Here is a 24,970-nt window from a genome sequence, read left to right as displayed (position 1 = left end):
TAATACTGATCTTCATAGATGTTTTTGGAATTCATTGCATATTCTCTTCTTTTTATCTTGTTTGATTTTCAGTTGCTTGAGGACAAGCAACAGTTTAAGTTTGGTGTTGTGATGAGCGGATAATTTGTACGCTTTTTGGCATTGTTTTTAGTATGTTTTTAGTATGATCTAGTTAGTTTTTAGTATATTTTTATTAGTTTTTAGTTAAAATTCACTTTTCTGGGCTTTACTATGAGTTTGTGTGTTTTTTTGTGATTTCAGGTATTTTCTGGCTGAAATTGAGGGACCTGAGCAAAAATCTGATTCAGAGACTAAAAAGGACTGCAGATGCTGTTGGATTCTGACCTCCCTGCACTCGAAGCGGATTTTCTGGAGCTACAGAAGCCCAATTGGCGCGCTCTCAACGGCGTTGGAAAGTAGACATCCTGGGCTTTCCAGCAATATATGATAGTCCATGCTTTGCCCAACATTTGATGGCCCAAACCGGCGTTCAAAGTCACCCTCAGAATTCCCAGCGTTAAACGCTGGAACTGGCACAAGAATGGGAGTTAAACGCCCAAACTGGCATAAAAGCTGGCGTTTAACTCCAAGAAGAGTCTCTACACGAAAATGCTTCAATGCTCAGCCCATGCACACACCAAGTGGGCCCGGAAGTGGATTTTTATGTCATTTACTCATCTCTGTACACCCTAGCCTACTAGTTCTCTATATATAGGACCTTTTACTATTGTATTTGGAGCTTTTGATCATGTTTTTATGATTGAACCCTCTTTGGGAGGCTGGCCATTCGGCCATGCCTAGACCTTGTTCTTATGTATTTTCAACGGTGGAGTTTCTACACACCATAGATTAAGGTGTGGAGCTCTGCTGTAGCTCGAGTATTAATGCAATTGCTATTGTTCTTCTATTCAATTCCGCTTGTTCTTGTTCCAAGATATCACTTGTTCTTCAACTTGATGAATGTGATGATCCGTGACACTCATCATCATTCTCACCTATGAACGTGTGCCTGACAACCACCTCCGTTCTACCTTAGATTGGGTGAATATCTCTTGGATTCCTGATACACGATGCATGGTTGATCGCCTGACAACCGAGTGCTCGCCTGACAACCGAGCCAGCCATTCCGTGAGATCAGAGTCTTCGTGGTATAGGCTAGAACTGATGGCGGCATTCAAGAGAATCCGAAAGGTCTAACCTTGTCTGTGGTATTCTGAGTAGGATTCAATGATTGAATGACTGTGACGAGCTTCAAACTCCTGAAGGCGGGGCGTTAGTGACAGACACAAAAGAATCACTGGATTCTATTCCGGCCTGATTGAGAACCGACAGATGGATAGCCGTGCCGTGACAGGGTGCGTTGAACATTTCCACTGAGAGGATGGGAGGTAGCCACTGACAACGGTGAAACCCTTGCATAAGCTTGCCATGGAAAGGAGTAAGAAGGATTGGATGAAGATAGTAGGAAAGCAGAGAGACGGAAGGGACAAGCATCTTCATACGCTTATCTGAAATTCCTACCAATGAATTACATAAGTATCTCTATCTTTATCTTTATGTTTTATTCGTATATCATCATTCATATCCATTTGAGTCTGCCTGATTAAGATTTACAAGGTGACCATAGCTTGCTTCATACCAACAATCTCTGTGGGATCGACCCTTACTCGCGTAAGGTTTATTACTTGGACGACCCAGTACACTTGCTGGTTAGTTGTGCGAAGTTGTGTTTATGCCATGGTATTGAACACCAAGTTTTTGGATTCATCACCGGGGATTATTTGTGTTGTGAAAAGTATTGATCACAATTTCGCATACCAAAGGGAAATGAACTAGTTAGTTACCAATTAGTTTAGTTTTAGTTTAGATTTAGTTTCTAGAGAGAGAATCTCTCTCTTATCTCTAGAATTAGGATTAGAATTAGGTTTAATTCTTCTCTAGATCTAGGTTTAATTCATGATTTGATTTACTTTTCCTTTACAATTTATTGTTCCTCTACTTCTCCTCTCTCTAGCTTTGTACTTTACTCCTTGTAATTCTTTACTTCTATGTTGATGCACTCTTGTTTCTTCTATTTCTCTTTTAATGCAATTTATGATTCATGTTCCTTTATTGTTGATTTGATTTGTTGATTGTTAATCTCTTGTTATTAGTAATTGTAGATTTACTTTTCTTGCAATTTTATCTTACTTTCCTTTTATGCCTTCCAAGTGTTTGATTAAATGCTTGAAAGGATGCTAGAGTAGAATTTTCTCCTATTGGCTTAGGTAGAGTAATTAGTGATTCTTGAGTTACCAAACTCTCTTGTTGATTGATAATTAGAGATTGCTAATTGACTTGAATGCCACTAAGCTAGTCTTTCCTTAGGAGTTGGCTAGGACTTTTGGAATCAAGTTAATTCATCCACTTGACTTTCCTCCATGGTTAAAGGTTAACCAAGTGGGAGTAATGAACAATTCTCATCACAATTGATAAGGATAGCTAGGATGGAACTTCTAGTTCTCATATCTTGCCAAGAGCTTTGTTAGTTATTAGTCTATCTCCTTTGCCATTTATAATTCTTGCCTATTATCTTAAAAATCCCAAACATACTTCATAACCAATAACAAGAACTCTTTATTGCAATTTCTTGGGAGAACGACCTGAGGTTTGAATACTTCGGTTTATATTTTTAGGGGTTTGTTTTAGTGACAACCAAATTTTTGTATGAAAAGATTATTATTGGTTTAGAAACTATACTTGCAACGAGAACTTATTGTGAAATTCTAGACCACACAAAGATCCATTTATCAGGTCACGGCTAAGACTCTAAAGAAGCTGTGTTCAAGAATAAAAAATAACTAAACTAAGAGAGTCAATAATATCATCCGGATTCTAAGTTCCTAAAGATGCCAACTATTTTGAGCTTCAATGGAAAGTGAGATGCCAAGACTATTCAGAAGCAAAAAGCTACTAGTCCCACTCATCTAATTGAAATTGAGCTTCATTGGAAACCGTGAGATTTATTGCATCATTTTATTTCCTTTTATCCTACTTTGTTTTTGGTTGCTTGGGGACAAGCAATAGTTTAAGTTTGGTGTTCTGATAAGTGGATATTTTAAACACTTTTTGGCATCATTTTCATATAGTTTTCATTATGTTTTGTTTAAGTTTTATTATATTTTCATAGGTTTTAGTGCAAAATTCACATTTTTGGATTCCACTTTGAGTTTATGTGTTTTATGATGATTTCAGGTATTTTCTTGTTGAAATTGAGGAGCTTGAGCAAAAGTCTGATTCAGAGATAGAAAAAGGACTACAAATGCTGTTAGGATCTGACCTCCATACTTATGCATGAAGATAATGAATTCGGTCATTGTAGTCGGACTCTATTATGGATTTCTGAGCACATTCTCCATAGGGACCTCTTATCTCTTCCTTCTTCGAGCTCGGATTATGCAAGAAGGGACTGAGAAGAAACTATTAGTGACATCTGGGTTTATTACAAGACAGCTCATCATGTTCATATCGATCTATTATGCGCCTTTGCATCTAGCATTCACAAGAAGGAGCGTTTCTAGAGCTACAAAAGTCCAAATGGCGCGCTCTTAAAGGCTATGGAAGGCTAACATCCAGGGCTTTCCAGAAATATATAATAGTCCATACCTTTCTTTGGAAATAAAGGCCCAAAATTGGCGTTCAACGCCAGCCACTAGCCCCACTCCTGGCATCCAACACCCACAGGGGAGCAGCTGGCGTCCAACGCCAAAAAGGGTGTCCCAAGCCAGCGTTCAACGTCCCTAAGGGGTACTAGCTCGTGGGAGACACTCAAGCTCAGCCCAAACACTTACCAAGTGGGCCTCAGAAGTGGATTTTCGTACTACAAGACTAGTAGATATATACAAGAGTTCACCCTTGTTAAAAGACTCTTGCCCACTTTTACGTTTTTCATTGTATTTTTCTGTTAGTATGAGTCACTAAACTCCTAAAGTTAAGGTTATGAGCTCTGCTGAGTTTTATGGATTAATAATATTACCGTTCTAGTTGAATACGTCTGATTCTATTCTCTTATGCATTCTCGTTCTTCATCTCATGAATTGAGGATGACCCGTGACAATCATCCTTGTTCTACATGGGTTTCGTGCTAGTCCTGACTCAAATAGTGTTGAACCAAAGCTAGAGATTGCATTGCGGATTCCAATAGAGTACCTGGATAACTTTGGATACGTGACATATAATCCATGACGTTAGGATTTTCTATCGGTAAAGAAATATAGAAATATAATCGCGTTTGTAAGTATAGCTTCTAAACTAACAAAAAATCCTTTCGTACAAACGTTTGGTTGTCACAAGTAACAAACCCAATAAAATTTATAAACTGAAGTATTCAAACCTCAGGTCGTCTTCTCAAGGAATTGCAGGGAAGTGTGTTTTATTATTGGTTATGGAAAACAGTGTTTTGGGTTTTGAAAACGGTTTTGAATAAAAGAAAATAGATTGCATGAATTAATAAATTAATCACTAATAAAACTCTTGGCAAGGTGTGAAAACTGGAAGTTCTATCCTAGTTATCCTTATCAATAGTGATGAGAATTATAATTCTGCTACCACTAAGTCAACCTCTAACTATGAAGGTCAGTTAAGTGGACAAATTAATTTAATAGCTAAAGTCCTAGTCAACTCCTTAAGGAAAGACTAGAGTTATAGGAATCTAAATCAATCAGCAAGAATAATAATTATCAATCACGATGAGTTTGACAACTCAAGAGTTACCAATTATTCAACCAAAACTAATAGTAAATAATCTAAATTAAAAATAGGAAAAAGCAATCATGAGTCTAAAATACCTCAATTTATATTTAAATAAGAAAATCATAACATGAATGGTCATTAAACAAATAAAAGGAAAAATAAACAGAAAGACATTGAACCTGAGGTGAAGAAGTAATATTCCTAATTTCTAAAAATCCTAATCCTAATCCTAAGAGAGAGGAGAGAGCCTCTCCCTCTAAAAACTACATCTAAATTATAAAAAGTGTGACTTATGAATGAATGTGTGTGATGAATGAATGGATTTTCCCACTTTATAGCCTCTAATCTGTGTTTTCTGGGCCGAAAACAGGGTCAGAAACAGCCCAAAAATTGCTGATTGTGAAATCTGGTTCGTACAGGTCGCGGTAAAGTGACGCGGAGGCGTCGTCCACACGTTTGCATGGATTGAAATTCGCAGATGCGACGCGGGCGCGTCATCCACACGTTCGCATCGTTTAACTTCGAGGCAGCTATGGCAAATTATATATCGTTGCCAAGCCCCAGATGTTAGCTTTCCAACGCAACTGAAACCATCTCATTTGAACCTCTGTAGCTCAAGTTATGACCGTTTGAGTGCGAAGAGGTCAGGCTGGACAACTTAGCAATTTCTTCAACTTCTTGTATTCCTTCCACTTTTGCATGCTTCCTTTCCATCCTCTAAGCCATTCATGCCCTGTAATCCCTGAAATCACTTAACACACATATCACGGCATCTAATGGTAATAAGAGAGGATTAATATTAGCGAATATATGGCTAAAGAAGCATGTTTTCAATCATAGCACAAAATTCGGAAGGAAAACGTAAACTCATGCAATTAGTATGAATAAGTGTATGAAAGGTTGATAAAATCCACTCAACTGAGCACAAGATAAACCATAAAATAGTGGTTTATCAATCTCGTTCGTGGTCAAGTGAGGTCTTTGTGGCGTTAAGGCTAGAGTCAGAGAAGCAGCACTTTCTGATCCGAAAGATCTGCCTTATCTATGGCACCTTAAGTAGGATCGTGAAGGGCAGTGGATTGCTTAGAGCTTCATCTTCTGCTACAGTGAGAAACCTAGAGGTGGCTTGATGAGAGGACATGAGTCATCTCAAAGTGGTGGATTGCTGTAGTGGAAGAGGTAAACTTGATGAGAGGACATAAGTTAATCACTTACGGCTGCCATTGAAGGAATCAAAAAGTTATTGAAGTAGACAGTAAGAAAGTTAATCCAGAAAGACAAAGCATCTCCGAAGCCTTAACCGTTCTATCATCATTGATTTCTCATCTATCTAGTAACGTCTTATTTATTTATTTTGTTTTATGCGTTTTTCGTGACAAATTATAATTTCTATCTACCTAACTAAGATCTGTAAGGTAACCATTACTTTCTCAAACCAATAATCTCCAAGGGATCGACCCACACTCACCTGAGGTATTACTTGGACGACTCGATATACTTGCCGGTCTATCTGTGCGAAACGTACGGAGCCAATTTCAAGCACCAGTGGAAATCTGAATGCCACACTAACTTTGTAAAAGATATCGTTTTAATTTTGGCACTCAAATAACCAAACAATTATAAGTTGTTTTTATTAAAATTTTTCCTCCCAAAGAAAGTGATATGGCATTGTGTTTTTGCTATTTGAGTGTCAAATCCGAAACAGCGTCATTTTACAAATTTTGGCATGGCATCTTATTGCTTATATTAACATTTGAAAATTGTTAAGTGCAATAGGTATATATAGAATCGCAAAAAGCCGTGAAAGAAGACGAGAGATTTGGATCAGGTTAAGTGCATAAAGGATAAGGATGGAAATGTGTTAGCTCAAGAGGAGAAGATTAATGAAAGGTGGAAGAGCTATTTCTACGAGTTATTTAATGAGGGACAGAAGACTCTTCTGAGCCTTGGTCGGTTATCCACAAGGGAAGAAGAACAAAACGTTGACTATTATCGAATGATTCGAGACTTCAAGGTAAAAGAGGCTCTAAAGCAAATGAAAAATGACAAGGCAGTAGGACCTTATAATATCCCGATTGAGGTCTGGAAGGGCCTTGTAGAAAAAGGCATCAACTAGTTAACCAAGCTTTTTAATGAGATTTTAAGGTCAAGAAGATGCCTGATGAGTGGAGAAAGAGCACTTTGGTACCTATCTACAAGAATAAAGGGGATATACAAAGTTGCGAAAATTATAGAGGGATCAAGCTCACGAGTAATACCAGAAGTTATGGAAAAGGGTGATAGAACGGAGGTTGAGAAAAGAGACACAAGTAACAGAGAACCAATTTGGATTTATGCCAGGCAAATCTACCACTGAAGCGATATACCTATTAAGAAGGATGATGGAGAGGTATCGTAGTAATAAATAGGATCTACATATGGTGTTTATTGATTTGGAAAAAGCGTATGATAGGGTGTCAAGGGAGGTCTTATGGAAGGTTTTAGAAAAGAGGAGAGTAAGGATCGCATATTTTCATGCAATTAAAGACATGTATGATGGGGCCACAACTAGTGTGAAGACTCAAGGTGGTGTGATAGAGGAATTTTCTATTGGTATAAGATTACACCAGGGATCATCCTTAAGTCCATACATTTTCACATTAGTCTTGGAAGTACTCACAGAGCACATCCAAGAGCCTGTGACATGGTGCATGCTTTTTGCCGATGATATCGTCCTTATGAGGGAGAGTCAAGGGAATACCTAAATAAGAAGTTGAACTTATGGAGAGAAGCTCTAGAAGGGTATAGTTTGCACATAAGCCGTAACAAGACGGAATATATGGAATGTAAGTTCAGTCTGAGAAGGAAAAACCCTAATATAGAGGTGATGATTGGAGAAAACATCCTACGAGAAGTTGAAAGTTTTAAGTATCTTGGGTGCATCATACGGGATAATGGAGAGATTGAACATGATGTAAATTATAGGATCCAAGCAGGTCGGTTAAAATGGTGGAGTGCATCTGGTTTTATATGCGACAAAAAAGTGCCTTTAAAACTTAAAGATAAATTTTATCGTACCGCTATAAGACTGGCTATGCTTTATGATACGGAGTGTTGGACGGCTAAAGGGGAGTACGAACATAAGTTGAGTGTGACAGAGATGAAGATGTTGAGATGGATGAGGGGTCATACGTGACTGGATAAAATAAAAAACGAAGATATAAGGGAGAGAGTTGGAGTAGCACCCATTGTGGAAAAGATGGTTGAATCGCATCTCAGGTGGTTTGGACATGTGAGAAGAAGACCGATAGAACACCCAGTCAGGAGGGTGGATGAGATAGAAGATGAATAAGGAGCGAAAGGCAGAGGAAGATCTAAGAAGACTATCCATAAGGTGGTCAAACGAGATCTGCATATAAACGATCTCTCTGTAGACATAATACATGACAAAGCACAATGGCATCATTTGATTCATGTAACCAACCCCGCCTAGTAGAAGAAGACTTTGTTGTTGTTGTTGTAACGTTTAAAAATTGTCCTACTAACATCAGTCAAATTTGTAAAGTTTGAAAATTAAATAAAGACAATTAAAATTCTATACACTAAATTAAACTCATGTGCAAATTTGGGACCAAATTGAATATTAAACTATTACCACACATTTTTTTTCCTAAAAAAAAAAAACAATAAAAATCCCCTATTTCTAAAGTTGGAACCCTACATTACACAAAATCCGACATTCCCAATTATCACTCCTTCGGAGTTCAGATCTATAAAACAATCCCATAAATGTCTTTCAAAACCACCGCCAGTTACGGTGCTACAACCACGCTCACTCCTACTCAACCCTCCTCCGGTCCCTCCAACCTCACGTTCATTTCACGCGCCAAGGAAGCCACCACCATAAACCCAACCCTCGCCACCGCCGCCGCCGCGACAGCGACAATCTCCAACACCGCCGCAACGACGCGCCCATGGCGGGAGCTTCTAGACCCTTCCGCACTCTCCCGACCTTACTCTTACTCCGACGCGATGCTCCGCGTTCGTCGCAACCTCTCCCACTTCCGCGTTAACTACACCGCAGTGATGCTCCTGGTTCTCTTCCTCAGCCTCCTATGGCACCCTTTCTCCATGATCGTCCTTCTCCTCCTCCTTGTCGCCTGGTACTTCCTCTACTTCTCTCGTGACAGACCGCTCTCTGTACTCGGCACCGTTCTTGACGATACAACAGTTCTCTGCACCCTCGCGCTTGTGACGGTTGTGATGCTTGTGTCCACTCACGTTGGGACCAACGTGTTGGTGGCGCTCATTGTTGGGGTTGTGGTGGTTGGGATCCACGCGGCGTTTAGGGTTACTGAGGATTTGTTTCTTGACGAAGAGAATGCGGCAGCAGGCGGGTTGCTCTCTGTCGTTGGTACCCAACAGCATCTCAGAACGGGTTATACCAGAATTTGATTGCAATTGAGTCCTCAAAGTTTGATTTTCTTCCCCCCCCCCCCCCCCCTTTTTTTTTTTAATTTCTTCCCTGAATATTGTAAGGTAAAATGATTGGTTTCAATAGAGGAGAGGTTACAATTGAAAAAAAATTCAAGTGTGAGAATTTCTGAAATTTCAAGATATTCTGTGTGTTGTTTAGTTAATTAACTATTTTTACTTTTAACTGAACTACAGTAGTTTCATGCTACCACCTTGAATCTTTTGTTCAATAAGGATGGAAAGTAGGGATGTTGTTAATGGCGGTGTCTGTAGTGATTAACAGAAAAGCTCCATTGAAAATTTCAATGCATGATTTATCTATTATTTTACTTGTTCAATTTTATTTTATTTTATTTTTAAAATTTTTTCGGCAAAATCCTAGTTCTTTTTCTGTGTTCAATTAGAGCTCGAAAGCAAGGATATAAACTCGTTTCGATGATTTAGGGGGTTATCTTTTCAATCTACTTTGTCATTGAAGTTCATTCCATAGTTACATGAATTTACCATTTAGGTGTACCAATTACTGCACCAATTTACATTTCATCTGTTTACTGGAATACAGTGAGTATATTTTCACATAAATTTTTAGTGGCATACTGCATATCTGTTCTCGTACCGGAATGTATTGCTTTCCATGTAACTATCGACCTCATTCAGAAGAAAGTTGTAGGTATTTCTGTTAGTTCTGATTGTATTTTTTTTTCGCTTATGCTATACACTGTTAACCAGATTGGTGATTATTGTAGAGCCATTTATTTATCACTTCTTTTTGGGTTTTTTCTAAAGAGAGTGAATTTTGATCATTGCTGCGAGTTGCTGGTAAAGTGACGAAGAGATAGACAGGGTGGAATCTGAAAATGGAGAATTTTGGAAAGAAGGTTCTCAGAATATTATAAGTTTACTTAAAGGCGAATTCCAAAACATGGTTTGGTAGATGATTGTAAGTGGAATAGTGTGGTTGTGGATGAAATGATTAGAAGCACATGTCTAACAGAATTAGAAATTAGAGCTTTGCTATCTTCTGGTTTTCTCATGTGTTAGGCAAGAGAAGTCCACTGCAATCATTTAATGGTTTTGAGCCAGTATTGAGTGAGTATTAGTGAGAAGGTTTTTAATAGCATGCCCAACAATCCCCAAAATTCCAAAATAGAGTAAGAATTCAAATGCATTCAATATATAGAAAACATTCTCTTGTTTAGAAATTAGGATGATGTTTAGCAGGATTGATTAAGAGGATCTATCATTTTCTTGAGTGCACTGTTCTAAGAACCGGACTGAATTGGCCGGTTTGACTATATTAATCTAAAATTGGCCATCAAATTGGTTCGATTCATGGTAAAAACCTATCCATAGTAAACTGGTCAAACAATTAGTTAATTTAGTTAATTGGTTGAACTGATTTGTTTTTTTTCATCAATTAACCAATTTAAAATAACAAAATACAAAAAAGTTAATTTTTCTAAAAAATTATATATTTTATATATAAATATTATTTCATTATATCCGGTTTAATACCGATTGAATCTTTAAATTTTTAAACTTCTAGTTGTATTGGTTTGATTATTAGTTCAGTATTTATAACCTTAGTGAGATGCCTTGACTCTTTATAGATTTCACCAGTTTACTTACTCAAATTCAAAATTTACTATATTGGTCTCTGAGGTTTAGTTCTGAGCTCCATATTGATCTTTGGACTCTTTTTAGTACTGAGTTGGCAAATGAAGTATTGAATCGACTCTAACTTGCCACGCTAAACACATGGCTGAGCGACATCATTTCGTTTTGTGACTTAAATAAAGCAAAAACAAGAAGACGAAGAAGAGTTTATATAATGTGCAAACCGTTTTATTTCTTAGTATTCTCCAAAATGACCGCATTTTTGTCTTGTTTATGTTCTAAAACGAAACAATATCATTTAGCCATGTGTTTATCAAGGCAAGTCAAAATTAGCACATTATTTTGTTCATTAACCCAATGCTGAAAAAAGTCCAAGAATCAATATGGTGTCGAATTTGAAGGATTAAAATAGTAAAAATCGTGAATCTCAAAGACTATTATAGATATTTAGTCCAATCAAATTTCACCATTTAGATGGGGGTATAAGAGCTTAATTGGAGATGGCTCTGTTTTCTTTTTAGTCCCTTCTTCATATTGGACTCGGGTATTTGTTATTTTGGTGGTATATCCCTTCAACTTGCATGCTTTGGTCTTTACAGACCCTAATGTAATTTATTTTTCATCTAATGAAAATTATATTCAGATAAAAGAAAAAGTTACTCTAATTATGTATACTTTTTTTTTTATCCCTGGACGGATCGTAATGATGTACTTTATGTTTGGTTGTTTAATTGATGCGTAACTAATAAAAATGTAACGCATATGCATTTTTTGCCAGTTTATAAGATATTGGGATAAGTTCGATGCCCAAGAATGTGTCTGATTTGGGATAAAATTTGTATGACTCACCGCTATCCTATATCGAACTTACATATACTAAGTCATCATCTCATTGCTATACCGGTCACATTGTCCATCTGAGAGGTACTAACGATACTTGGTAGTTAATATTGGTATTATTGTCCTTGGACAACAATTATTTTGGCAGTTTCGATCTTTCCTTTCGGCTGTTAGGTCTCTTCATCACATTTTAGAATACTGCTTTTCTTCTTTTTTCCAATTTAATTCTTCGCAATATCGTATGATAGGGCATATTTTTGGGCACACGTATCATGTGTTTATTTGCTATTGAAATTTCTCAACCTGGAGCATTGTTATTAAGAACAACTTTCATTATTTGATCATATTATGTCTACAAAAAATAAAAAATAAAAAAATATAGAATATAAATATTGGTAGGATATTCTTGGCTTTAGGTGATAATATTCTCTTTTAAATCTTGCCGTCCTCAAGAACGTACATGGTTTTGGGTTTTATGAAGGTCTTTAATTTTAGTTGAATAAATTATGAAAAAAGAGGATGAGACGATGCAATCTGACTGAAAGATAGTTCGGTGTATAAGCATCTTGCATTAACGTAGGATTAAAAAAAAAAACACACATTTAGAGAGTATAATATAAGCAATCTAATTTGAGAATTATAATAATGGCTATTTTCACCTGATGCTAAAAAATAAAATATTCCACTTACGATCCTAATAAAGATACATGACCATGAAATATAACTTGTTTATTATGTCTTAATACAAAGTTATTAAAAATAAGAGAATTAGCTGGCGTTTGGAAGTAGAGACTGAAAATAGAGACAAGGACTGATATTAGAGGACTAAAACTTAGTATTATATTTACTGACTAGAGATTGGAATTAAAATTTCAGTCTCAAGACACAATCCAATTCCTTTAGTATCTTCAGAAAGTAGAACTGCAAGGAATTAATTTTTGTGGGGACAAAGACTTTAACTTTAATAATATTTATTTTTTAAATTATCCTCATTCAACTTCTTAAATTCCAAATCTAGTTCCATTTTTCCTTTTCCAACAAGTTACTGAGACATCTCAGTCCTGCACATTTTATACCAAACACAATATAAGACATAATTCAATTCTACATATTCTACACCAAACACAATACAAAAATTTAAGTTAATCTTAATCTCCGTCTCTCAATCTTTTTTCCAAATCCAACCTTAGTAACAATAGATTTAAGTACTTTATACAAGGTCCCAGCTGTCCCACGTTCAAATTTGATTGTTAACAGCGTACACGGAAGTAAGATAAGTTACTATTTTTAATCATGAAAAATTTAGTGCAAACAATTCTAACAATGAAAAATATAAAATATATATCCATCAAAGATTGGAATAATTAGACAAAACTAACCCAATCTTTTGATAGTTATCATGTTAATGGAAGAGTTCAAGTCCAATTGTTGAACATATCAATCAACTGAATTACTGAAATGAAATGGCAACTTATATTTGTCTAAAAAACGTACCAGTCAATGCTCAACACAATTTTTTTATTTTATTTTATTTTTTCATATGACAGCCACTTCTATCTCAACAAGATTTAAGAGTAATGCAACTAAAACACATGCTGTTATCGCTGTTACTTATCCAAAGTGACAGATTTTTTATAGTCATAATCAACAAAGGTCATTAAAGATTTTCTTTAGGATAAACTAGAGAAGATAATGACAAGAGAATAATGAAACCAAAGACATGCAGAAAAAGAGGTCCATTTCCACTAGAGTTCAAGCAAGAAAATACTCTAAACATGAAATGAAATAAAACATGGGACAAGAAGGCTACTAATCCTCCTCGAGATTGATCGAATCCTTGAACTTCCCATACAAAAGAAATTCAATCGGAAGAGGGATTGCATCTATTAGAATTCTATGTGAACCTTAGAAAAGGAATCATAGCAATTCAGTTTGAAATTCTCTTTTCACAATGAGTTTGATCTTGATCCAAAGTTAATACGTGACATATAATCACTTTGAAATTGGGATCTTATGAGTTGTGTGGCTTTGGATTAGAGATTGTGCTTCATCTCTTTGCATGAGCATTGGATCAAGGAATTAGCATTTGATCATGAATTGAGAAATTGAGTAACTAAGGAATTGGAGCTCAATTACATGATCTGTCATGGATCTAAACATTGCATGCCAAAGAGAGAAGAGAAGTTCATTAATTCAGGAAGATTCAAGCATCTCCAATCTCTAATGAACCTCACCCATTAGCATTTCCTTACTTCATTCTATTCCCCTCCCTGATTGTGATTCTTTTACATTTCCTTTACAATTCCGCAATTTAATTCCCTTGTCATTTATTCTTCAGTAATTTACTTTCATGCACTTTCAATTCCCAGTCCTTTACCTTCCGCCCCTTTACATTTTCAGTCACTTAAATTCTTGTTGCTATAATTCACCAAATTCTCATTATCTTGCTTGTTCAACTAGAATCATCAATAGATTAAAGTTGCTTAATCAATCAATCCTCGTGGGATCGACCTCACTCTAAGTGAGTTATTACATGATTACGACCTGGTATACTTGTCGGTGGAATATTGAATTGTCAATTTCCGTATCAATTCAGCCATCTGAGCAACCACAAATTGTTTCTCCCCTTCAAGCTTTGTCAGTTTCTGGCTTGTCACCTCTTTCATATTTTCTATCCTATTCTCGACTTCATCCTTTGGCACATGTGCAAAGACCTCACCTATTTGAAACCAAACCACATCTTCATCTGTGAGAATCAACTCATTGCTCGCATCTTCCAAATTATCATTTGTTTCCTGTAGAAGAAATCATCCCGTTGCATTTGTATCACAACATCAAAAACATGCCAACCAGGGGCTTGCCTTTGCAAGAAGGTTGTATGGCTACAAAAATCAAACTAGGACAGGACTTGCAGAACAGATGAGTTTATAAATTCCATATCTGACATACAAAATGTCACAACCAGTCGTCCACATACTTAATTTTAGAAGATATATAATGTAATAAGATTGAATATATTTTTCCTCTCTACCTTTTCATATAATCTAATCAATTACTCAGGACTCTGTTGCTCTCAGTTTTGTATATTGGACAAACCGGCATGTTAGCCCACTGTTAATGAGTTTGAGAGGTAGGCAAAATGTTAAACCATTTTTCTTTCTTCTCTTTTTTCAATTAGATGCCTAGTTCTCCATAAAACTCATCACTAATGTATTCTCTGCAAGAGTGTACATTATCTAGGGATAGTATCTAATGTCATATTGATACTGATCAATCCAGCTAGGTTTTGTATCTACTACGTCACTCATAACATTCTTGCCAAATGAAAACCAACACACTCGCAAGTAAACTGCGTTTTGCCCATAGTTACACTCTAGCAGTACCCTTAGATGTTCCATTTTGGTTGAGTAAAAAACTATTCTGGCCGAAGCAATATCAGGTTGCCGACATACTGGTTCTTATTTTGGGCAGATTGATCAAGTGGAAGAATCTTTTAGGAATACAATTATTAGTCATTGGGGGACCATTTTTGTTTGCAAATTAATCAATCTTTAAAGATCAAAATGATGGTTTATTCTGTGAGGTCCTAGTTCTTAACTTATTATAGTGATGATTAAGGAATAAACTAAAACCCCACCCTGTAACTAAACAAGTAAATTAATGCATATTCGATTATTTCTTTTGTTCTTTCAATCCATTTCTACCATCAAGTTATAAACTATAAGGATGCATTTGAGTGCTTATTCTACTCATATACTAACAACTAAACTCAAATCAGAGCTAAATAAACAAAAATACAAAAGAAAAATGAAAAGAAACAAAAAATATGGTTACCTTGGCGATTTTGATCTCATCCTCAAGTTCATGAAAGCGATTGTTCAATCTTCCGAACTTATTGATGTTTTGCTGGTCCTCCCATGTCACTTCCGTGTTGGATCCTCCTCCCTTCAACGATGAAAAATGGAATATCATAAACTAGGAGGGAAAATAATAGAAAGAAGATTGCGATCCACAAAGTAACATTGATTTGAAGCTAGGGATTTTTCATTACCTGTTGCATGCTATTGACTCAATTTAGGGTTTCCTGATTCCAATCACAGTATCATTTTCAGTCATAGTTATCAGAACCGAACCGATAATTAACTCAGTTATACGACCGGGTCACTAGGTCACCGGTCCAACCAGTGAGTTAGACTCACCTGGTTCATCCGATCATAATTAAATAAAAATATAAAAATTATAAAAATAAGAGCAAAGCAAAGCTCCTTGGTAGAGTATATATATATTCAAGTTAATGTACATTTTGCATAAATGAACAGTAAACTTATCTAATACAACATTTTGAGTATATTTGTCATTTTAAAATGAAATATTCAAATGTTTTAAAGCAACACAACCCATCAAATGTAGGCAAAATTGGTCTTACTAAGGATATCAACAGAGGACTTGAAACAATTATTTTAAATATCCTTCTAATTTTAAGTTTGAGAATGCCTATTAGATCCAACTGAGTTGCAGGCTCAAAATGCAATTTTTCCATGTTGCTTAATTCCAAATTTTACACTAGAACAATGTTTAATAATTAAGTGCAAGATGTAATCACAGAACTCCCATAGAATTTAGAGTTTTATTTATATTCAGGCCTAAAAAAGATTTCATCTGCAATAGAATCCACCAAGGATTCTGCATAGTATATTTCCTCTATTATCCAGCAAATTCAACAACAAATTTAACTATTCAAGTATTCAACTCTGTTATCCAGCAACAAAATTCAACTCAATGATGTTATCTAGCAACAAAAAAATTTGCTCAAGTTCAGCAACAATTCTAAAAAAACCAAATACAACAGCAACAACTACCAGATTCAAGAATAATTCTAATTAAATTTTACTCAGCTACCACAACAATTCTAATTTCACCGAAATTGACACTGAGCCAGTGAAAGAACAGGGTCAAAAACTCAAAGGGAGCTCACCTGGTTGACTGGTTCTGAGACCGCGATGAAACAAGAAGACGACGACCACCACAACCTAAAGGAGCAGATGCTGCTTGACTGGTTCCGTCTGCTTCTGCCGCTGATGAAGCAAACGCAGGGGCACGAGACCGCGACGACAACCTTCAGTCTCAAATGAGTGCGCGACCGAGAGAGTGACGAGATGAGGCCGTGAGAGACTGAGAGTGATGACTGACGAGGTGAGAGGGGAGAGACGAAAGAGTGACGAGGTGAGGGTGACGCCGTAAGTGAGGGACCGTTGAGAGAGAAGAGACGAGGCTGGGGGTTGGGAGGTTCCATTTAGGTTAGGGTTTCATTCAACAGAAGACGGAAGAGGCCCACCCTGAAACGACGCCGGTTTCAGGCTTAAGAAAAAACCTGACCCAGACGGGGTTAAATGAACTGTCCGGGTCACCAGTTTTACGAAAACCAGTCGGGTTGAACCGACTTTTATTGGATCCAATGTTTGTTCGATTCGATGAGTAGTTCGATGTGGTCAGATAATTAGATAATTGGATTTCTAGTCAAACTGGCCGGATCGAGGCAGATTTGATAGTACCACTGGAATAATTTAGTATAAAATATAAATGATATTCATTGTATATTATTGTGATTCAATAATTAGATCGATAATATATACATTCTATAAAAATTAAAGTTGTGAGAACCAAACCGATTATTAAATTTGTCAAATAATTGGTTCAATGGTTCAATGGTCTGGCTAACGTCGAACCATAGTTGAACTGATTTAATTAAATATAAAATAAAATTATTAAAAATTTAATATATAATTTCAAATACTTCAAATTTGAAACAAATTTAAGACAAAAAATACTTCAAATTTAGATAATAACTATTATGAAGTTTGAGCAATCTAATTGCACCTACTAACCAATATCCTAAAAGTTTAATGAATTAGGGGGATAAAAACTATAATCGAAAGTAGAATTGTTTACCAAAATGGCTCGAATTATAAACATGAATGTTCTTTAGGAATCAGTTTTGAGTATTTTTGTTTTCAAATATTACATTTGTTTATTGTTTTAAAGAGACAAAGTACCATAAACGATGTTTTCTTTGTATGCAGACAGCCAAAGCAAAGACAGCGTCAATTAATCAGAAAAGAAAAATCAAAGAGCTTGAAACGCAATTGAATGAGGCGGAGGATATTATAACAGATCTTAGGATAGAGTTGAAACAAATATACCATGATTTGGAGAAGACAAAAGAATAGTCAGAAAATTAACAATAGTCAACTCTTTAACTCAAAACAAAAATAGATCCCATTAACTCAAAATAAAAATAGATCCCGTTAACTCAGAGCAAAATCAGACCCTTGTTAATTTAGAAAATTAACAACAAACAACTCTATTAACTCAAAAAAATCAACAACAATCAACAATTAACTCAAGAAAATTAACAATCAACAAAGACAAAATTAACTCAAAGATAAAAAATGAGAAAATATTAAACTAAGAAAAATGATTCAAAGAAGTAGTGAACCAGTGGCGAAGAGATTGAGCTTACAGAGGGAGAGATGCAAGGAAAGAATGAACTACTGCAACACTGAGAAGAGGACGACGGCGGTGGAGAAACAAAGAGTGTTGATGAGAAAATGAACATGCCTGTGGGTTCTTTGCACGTTAGCGATGCCGACCTGAGAAGTAGGAGGCTCGGTTGAGGCTAGTCCGGCAGCAACAGAGAAGGTAGAGGTAGAGGTGAGCAGCTGCTAGGGTTTAGGTTAGGTAAAGTGTCTCTTCTCTGATGTAGGAATGGGAGATGGGTGAGACGGTGAGAGGGGACCTTTCTGCTGTTTCCCCCTCCCCCCACCCAAAAAAATTGAAACTGCGTCATTTTCGGGAGAGAGGATTTTCTTCTTTTAAATTCATACTCCTCTATAGCTTATTGGAAGTACGAGGAGTACGTACTCTTTCAAATTGCTCTGCTAAGATTTTTGCTATACCACCATGGGTTTTTCTTTTTTTTTTTTGGTTTCTTTTCAACCTTAATTTTTTAATTCTCTTTTTATTCTTCCAAATCCTTTTTTCATCTGAATCCGTTCCTTACAACTTTCTCTCCTTCTTCCACTCTTTTGATTCTTTCTATCTTTCTCTCATTCTATCATCACATCCTCATTTGTATCATGAACCCAAAAGAGGAGTAAATCCACATCCAAATTCAAGAAACTGGAAGAAGAGGAGGAATTGGTGTTTGTGACAGAGGAAGACTTTTCTAAGGGACTGGAGGCATGTATAGATCTTGTGGCCAAGAATATATGTGTTGAACAAGAGCTAATTACTGATAAGAGGGTGGAGGATCCCAGCCAGTCAATGGCACCCCAAGACCCATGAGAATGTTATTATGGAAGTGTCAGGATTTGGGGAGACCCCTGACAGTTCACAACCTTAAAAGGATTGTTCAATCCCACTCCCCCGAGTTGGTTCTTATTTGTGAAACTAAAAACCAATCTCGACATGTGGAAATAAAATTCAGGGTTTGTGGCTACTCTAATTGGAAAATTGTTGATCCTTCTAATAGAGCGGTGGACTTGCATTGGTATGGAAGGATGATTTTATTGTTCAAAATTTCAGTTGTTCTGAGTTCTATATTACTGTCTTGATAAAAGATATCCCTCTCAACATTGAATAGAACTTTGTAGGCATTTATTTAAATTACAATGAGAATATTCAGCTATCCTAGTTTCAATAAATCTCTTTGGTACTCTCCCAACTCCAAGGTAAATCGATTATTATTTGTGATTTCAATTCATTATTGATCAAGGTGAGAAACTTGGTGGTAATCCTAAATTTCATTCTTTTATCACCGCCTTTAATTACTTTATTGGAGACAACTTATTGATTAATTTCGGAATGGTGGGTAGACTATTTACTTAGAGTAACAGATGCAAGAAAGGTGAACTAATTCAGAAAAGGCTTGACAGAGTGCTTATTGATGAATTTTGGTCCCAATTATACTCTCATCCCACGGTCTTTTAGACTATCAGCGATAGGTTCTGATCACGTCCTCCTCTTTTTGGACACTAACTACCAACCAAAGAGATCAAAGAGGAGATTCAAGTTTCAATCCCGCAGGTGTGGTGAAGAATAAATTTGTAAGTTCTTCAGCGAGGTTTGAAACTCAGATATAGAAGTTTCAACAATATTTAGATTATTTCAGAAGCTTAAATTAGTTAGACACCGATTAGTTCTCTCGCAAAAGAACAACTTTACTAATTCTAAAAAGGAAACTATAGAAGTTACTACTCTTCTAGAACAAAAACTAGCATTAGGTATCATGGAAGACACTAAATTACTTGAGCTTGAACAGCGGCTTAAAAAAGCATATTTGGACGAGGAACTTTATTAGAAAGACAAATCTAGAATTAAATGGCTGAAGGAAGGAGACTAAAATACAAACTTCTTCCATAAAAAATTTAAATCTAGAACTAGAAGAAATAAGATATGGCATCTGTGGAAGGATAATGGGGATATAGCAACAACCAATGCTGATATTGCTAAGGTGGCTGAGGATTACTTTAAGAGTATTTTCACATCTTCTAATCAGGCAAATCTTGAGTAATTTTTCACAAACTTCAAGCCTAAGGTTACAGTTAACATGAACCAAAGGCTCAGAAGACCTGTTTTTATGGAGGAGGTAAAAAGAGCTACTTTTAGTATCCACCCTCAAAGTGCACCAGGAGAGAACGGTATAACGGCTAAATTCTTCCAATTCTAGTGGGATATAGTGGGAGAAGGCGTCTTCCGGACTGTGAGGAGTTTCTTTGCTGGAGATAGAATTTTGAAAAGTTTTAACCACACTAATATCTATCTAGTGTCAAAGGTCCTAGATGCGAGCAATATGACTTAGATAAGGCCCATCAGTTTGTTCTTTATTGTATACAAAATCATTTTGAAGGTACTAGTCCATAGACTCCAAGGGTGTATGAACAAGGTAATTAATTCTACTCAAAGTGTATTCTTGAAAAGTAGACTTATTTCTGATAATATTCTTATAGCACACGAATGTATGCACTACCTTAAACATAAGAAACGAGGTTTGGAATACGAAATGGCACTCAAGTTTGATATGAGTAAAGCCTACGACAGGGTAGAGTGGTATTTTCTATGGTTTGTTATAGAGAAGTTGATAAGGAAAAATTAATTTTACGTAATTACTGGTGTTCTAGTTAGGCAAACAATTTGTGATTTCTTGGTATATTTAACATGAGAGTAAAATACAAAAATATAAATGACAAGGAATTAACTGACTGAAAGTAAAGGGTTGAAATAAATGACTGAAAATGTAAGAGTGGAAACTTAAAGTGCAAGAAAATAAGAACTGCAATGTAAATGGCTGAAATGTAAATTGCAGGTAAGTAAGAGCTGAAATATAAATGGCAGAAATTATAAATTGCAGTAATGTAAAAGGGAAATTGAGTTGTGGATAATTAAAAAAACTCATAGGAATAGAAGTGAAGATTTATGATGGGTGAGATCTCTAAGGATCAGAGATATTAATTTCTCATGAATTAATGGTGATCAATTCCTTCTCAATCATGTGGATAGATCTATGGTAAAATGTGAGTAATTGGATACTAATCTCTTGGTGATTCAAATTCTTTTATCACAAACAATTGCCAATCTCTTGATCTAATTGCTCATGAGAATAGTTGAAGATCAATTGTTAATTCCAAATACCACACAACTCCCAGGATCTCAATTCAAGGTGGTTAAATCTCACATACCAAAATTCAGAATATATCAATCAAGGGAATCATGAGAGGATAAACCCCAAACTGAGTTCTATGACTCCTTTCTCAAGTTTATCACACAATTCAAGTAAATTTAATCCTTCTCTCGATAGTAATTGAATATATGAAGCACAAGAGTTTCCTCTTAGATAAACCAACTTGAATCGAGAAGAAAAGAAGAAATATTAATTCATTAAAACCAACAGAGCTCCTCCCCCTAGTGAAAATGGGGTTTAGTGACTCATAACTCTAAGTACAAACAGAAATTCAAAACTGGAAATTAAACTAAGTGCAAAAGTAAAAGAAGAAGAAAACTACAAAGCTAAAATGAAAAATGGAAGTGATGTAAAGTACAAGTAAAAAGTAAAAGCTCCAAAAGTCCAAAAGTCCAAAAGTCAAAAAATCTAAAAATCTAAAAGTAAAAAAAAGTGTAAAAAATGTCTTAAAAACCTCCCCAATGATCCAAGGTGCCACCTATTTATACAAATTCACTGGCTTCTCAGGTATACTTGCTAGTTTCTCAAAGTGGATCTTTCACATTTTCAGTTGGTGCAGTCCTTCAGGCATTGGCTGAATATTCTACTCCCAGGCTGGCGTAGCGTTTTTGAGGAAAGCGTAGCGCTCGTGCACCCACGCGTACGCGTCACCGACACGTGCGCGTCATTAAGCTTTCAGGCACTTTCCACGCGTACGCATTACCCACGCGTACGCGTCACCCACGCGTATGCGTCATCTTCACCGTTGGCGTCAAAGGCGCAGTGTTAGTGTCAAAGCCGTAGCATTAGTGTCAAAGGCGCTCTTCCACGCGTACGCGTCACCCACGCGTTTGTGTCACCAGCTAAATTTTCCCACTCCGCTATCACAATCGCTCTTGGTAAAAAAAACATAGCACCAAAGGCGTTCTTCTTGGATATGCATGGTGCTCTTGAGGAGAACGTAGTGCTTTTGAGGAGAACGTAGTGCCAAAGGCGCTCTCCCCCTGTCATGATTACAAAATAGAATTGCATCAAAGCTCTGCCATCCTATGTAACCAATTTTGATAATTTATTCATTCCAAATTTTCTTGAGTTATTTGCATAGAATTAATCAAAATTCACTTAGTCCTTGACACATTAGTGCATGAAGATAAAATTCATCAAAATGCTTTTTTTTTCAAAGAAAATGCATGAAACTCAGTTAAAACTAATTAAACTAACTAGCTAATCTAGCTAAGATGCAAATGCATAACAACACCAAACTTAAAACCTTGCTTGTCCTCAAGCAAGAAAAGAACTATGCACAAAGGTTTCTTTTAATTGGAATGGGTTGAAGAATAGCTTATATTGCCTTGGTGAGTGAAGTGATTAAGTGTTAGTGGTGTGAACTCGAAATTATATGCTCATGCAAGGATTCCAGTGCTTATTAGTCCCTACATTTCAGAAGTCTTAGGTCTTAGGACTTTCATTCAAATGATATTATGAAAGTCTCTTTGTAAATAGTCACCTTGAAGCATCATTTATTTACTCGCATCTTTCTTTTCTTTTTGTATCTTGGCCTCGACTCTAGGTGTCATGTCTCAAAGTGGCTTTTTAAGATAAGCTTTCAATCAATACTCCCAAACCAGTTGGTCTAAGGTATTAGGTGTTGAAGCACTCCTTAGGATTTACTTGCTCAACCTCTCTCTTTACACAAATCTACTACAAGCATTTAACTAGGATAATAACTCTTTGAGTTCTTATTTCTTTCTTTTTCTTCCTAGTAATTGATGCTTAGAGCTTTAGACCTTGTTCTTTGTTTTTCTATTTCTTTTGTTCCTTTTTATTGCTGCTTCTTGGATCAATAGATGTTTGAGAATTTCTACAATACTTCTCTAAACTTTATTTCCTGCCTATGAGCTCCCATGCAAGTTTTCACAAACATGCAACCTCAATACACAGTCATATAATCAGAACCACCACTTCTCTTAATCTTTTGCTTGCCTCAAAATTTTTAATATTCCTCAATCCTTCTTTTCAAAGAAATCTTCTCTGTTCGCATTCTTAGAGATATTGGGTGCAAGCAATTTTTCAAGAGTATGGTGTTATAAGATATCAAGCATCCTGGTTATTAAGCCACTAGGAAACTATACTAAGCAAACAAACAAGGGCACAATATCACTTTCAATTATAGCAATTTTGAATACAAGACAATCACTTATCAATACAACCTCTTGGTGTTCACTTGCTTTACTCCTTATCATCATCATTGTTGGTCTTTGTATCCCTTTTAGTCTCTTTGGTTGATGATGCTTAGTTCTTCCAAAAACTGAAGTGACTGCCTACAATGAACTTTGAAAGTTGCTTGTCCCCAAGCACTTGAAAAATAGTTATCATGCATGTATGCTGATGAATTCTTGAACTACAAGTGGTGTCTGAACACCAAACATAGTTCCTTGCTTACTTCTATATGCCAAAACAGAGTGCATCTTTCATGCATGCATACTACATCATGTGCTTTAAACCTAAGAGGAGATGAACTACAGAACTAAAAGGTAAACAAGTGAAATGCAAGTTTAGTCAATTTCTATGATTGTTTGGAATTTGTGACTATTCAAGATTGTCTCAAGGGTTACTTTGTGCTCAATTGATGTTACTGGTGGAACACCAAACTTAGTATTATACATTCACCCGTGATTTTGTTTCTATGTTGATCCAATCACATTGGTGTGGAACACCAAACTTAGTTCCTCGCAGTACACAAAAATTGAACTAACCATTTATTCTAAGAAGAGTATGAAAGAGTTACCTAAGATTGGGTTGCCTCCTAACAAGCGCTTTTTTATCGTCACTAGCTTGACGGTTGTCCCTTATTAGGGAGGATGATGATCATAGTGCCTTAGCCCTTCCCTGCTCACCGTAAGTTTTCTCCCAGTATCCTTCTTGATGATTTCCACATGTTCAAGTGAGAGGATTTTATTCACCGTGTAGTATCCGAAGAAGTGTGGAGATGTTTCCATTGGTTGGTAGGTTAGAATCACTTTATCCCTAGTATGAAGCCTTCAGTAGGAATATCTTTGTTTCTCCACCCTCTTGGCACTTTCTTCTTGGAATTCTTTTCTTTTTCCGGAGGTGGTTCATGTTTTAGGGTCTTAATTTTTGGAAGGTTCTTGTTGAGGATTTCATATAGAGGCTTTGGTTGTAGTTCCTTCTCGACTCTTTGAGCTTGTTGCAACACTTTTACCTCTTCCTTTCCTTTCCAGCATGAGCTTAAGTGCATCGGGAGTGACTCATCAGGTGCCTCTTTCAAGTATAGATCTCTCGAATCAATCTTCATACATTCTTCTTCTTGAGTGGGATCTTGCAAACCCTTGAAGACATGGAACACTATACGAACTCTTAGCATCAATTCTCCTTTTTCAACATCTATTAATGCTCTGCCCGTAGCTAAGAAGGGTTTCCCTAGAATGATGGGAGTGTTGAAATCTTCCTCCATGTCTAGGACGACGAAGTTAGCTGGGAGGAAAAATTTTCCCACCTTTACCAATACATTTTTCACAAGTTCAAGTGCTTGCTTGACGGATTTGTCTGCCATTTGGAGGATAATCTATGTAGGTTTCAATTAATGAA

General features: G+C 36.3%; 2 protein-coding genes across 4 annotated transcripts; one reads left to right on the top strand and one right to left on the bottom strand.

Annotated features, from left to right (window-relative positions):
• Positions 1-8,499: 8,499 nt before the first annotated feature.
• Positions 8,500-9,165, top strand: LOC112710999 (PRA1 family protein F2). Its single transcript, XM_025763505.3, has one exon. It carries the CDS (start codon positions 8,500-8,502, stop codon positions 9,163-9,165), a length of 666 nt encoding a protein of 221 aa, XP_025619290.1.
• A 3,121-nt stretch (positions 9,166-12,286) lies between these two features.
• LOC112710998 (probable prefoldin subunit 4) lies at positions 12,287-17,058 on the bottom strand. 3 transcript variants are annotated; one of them, XM_025763504.2, is made up of 4 exons: positions 16,619-17,004; positions 15,695-15,727; positions 15,478-15,588; positions 14,059-14,438 (listed from the first exon to the last, which is right to left on the bottom strand). In XM_025763504.2, exons 2-4 carry the CDS (start codon positions 15,701-15,703, stop codon positions 14,181-14,183), a joined length of 378 nt encoding a protein of 125 aa, XP_025619289.1. In that variant the 5' UTR covers positions 15,704-15,727; positions 16,619-17,004; the 3' UTR covers positions 14,059-14,180. The 3 variants fall into 3 exon arrangements, with proteins under 3 accessions (XP_025619288.1, XP_025619289.1, XP_025619287.1); XM_025763503.3 differs by lacking the exons at positions 14,059-14,438; positions 15,695-15,727 and adding an exon at positions 12,287-12,704 and having other exon boundaries at positions 16,619-17,009; XM_025763502.2 differs by lacking the exon at positions 15,695-15,727 and having other exon boundaries at positions 16,619-17,058.
• Positions 17,059-24,970: the final 7,912 nt, after the last annotated feature.

Source organism: Arachis hypogaea, chromosome 9 (genome assembly GCF_003086295.3).
Source record: "Arachis hypogaea cultivar Tifrunner chromosome 9, arahy.Tifrunner.gnm2.J5K5, whole genome shotgun sequence".
Classification (NCBI taxonomy): Eukaryota; Viridiplantae; Streptophyta; class Magnoliopsida; order Fabales; family Fabaceae; genus Arachis; species Arachis hypogaea.
Note: the sequence above shows the minus strand (reverse complement) of the source record. Positions and strands in the feature narration are given on the sequence as shown.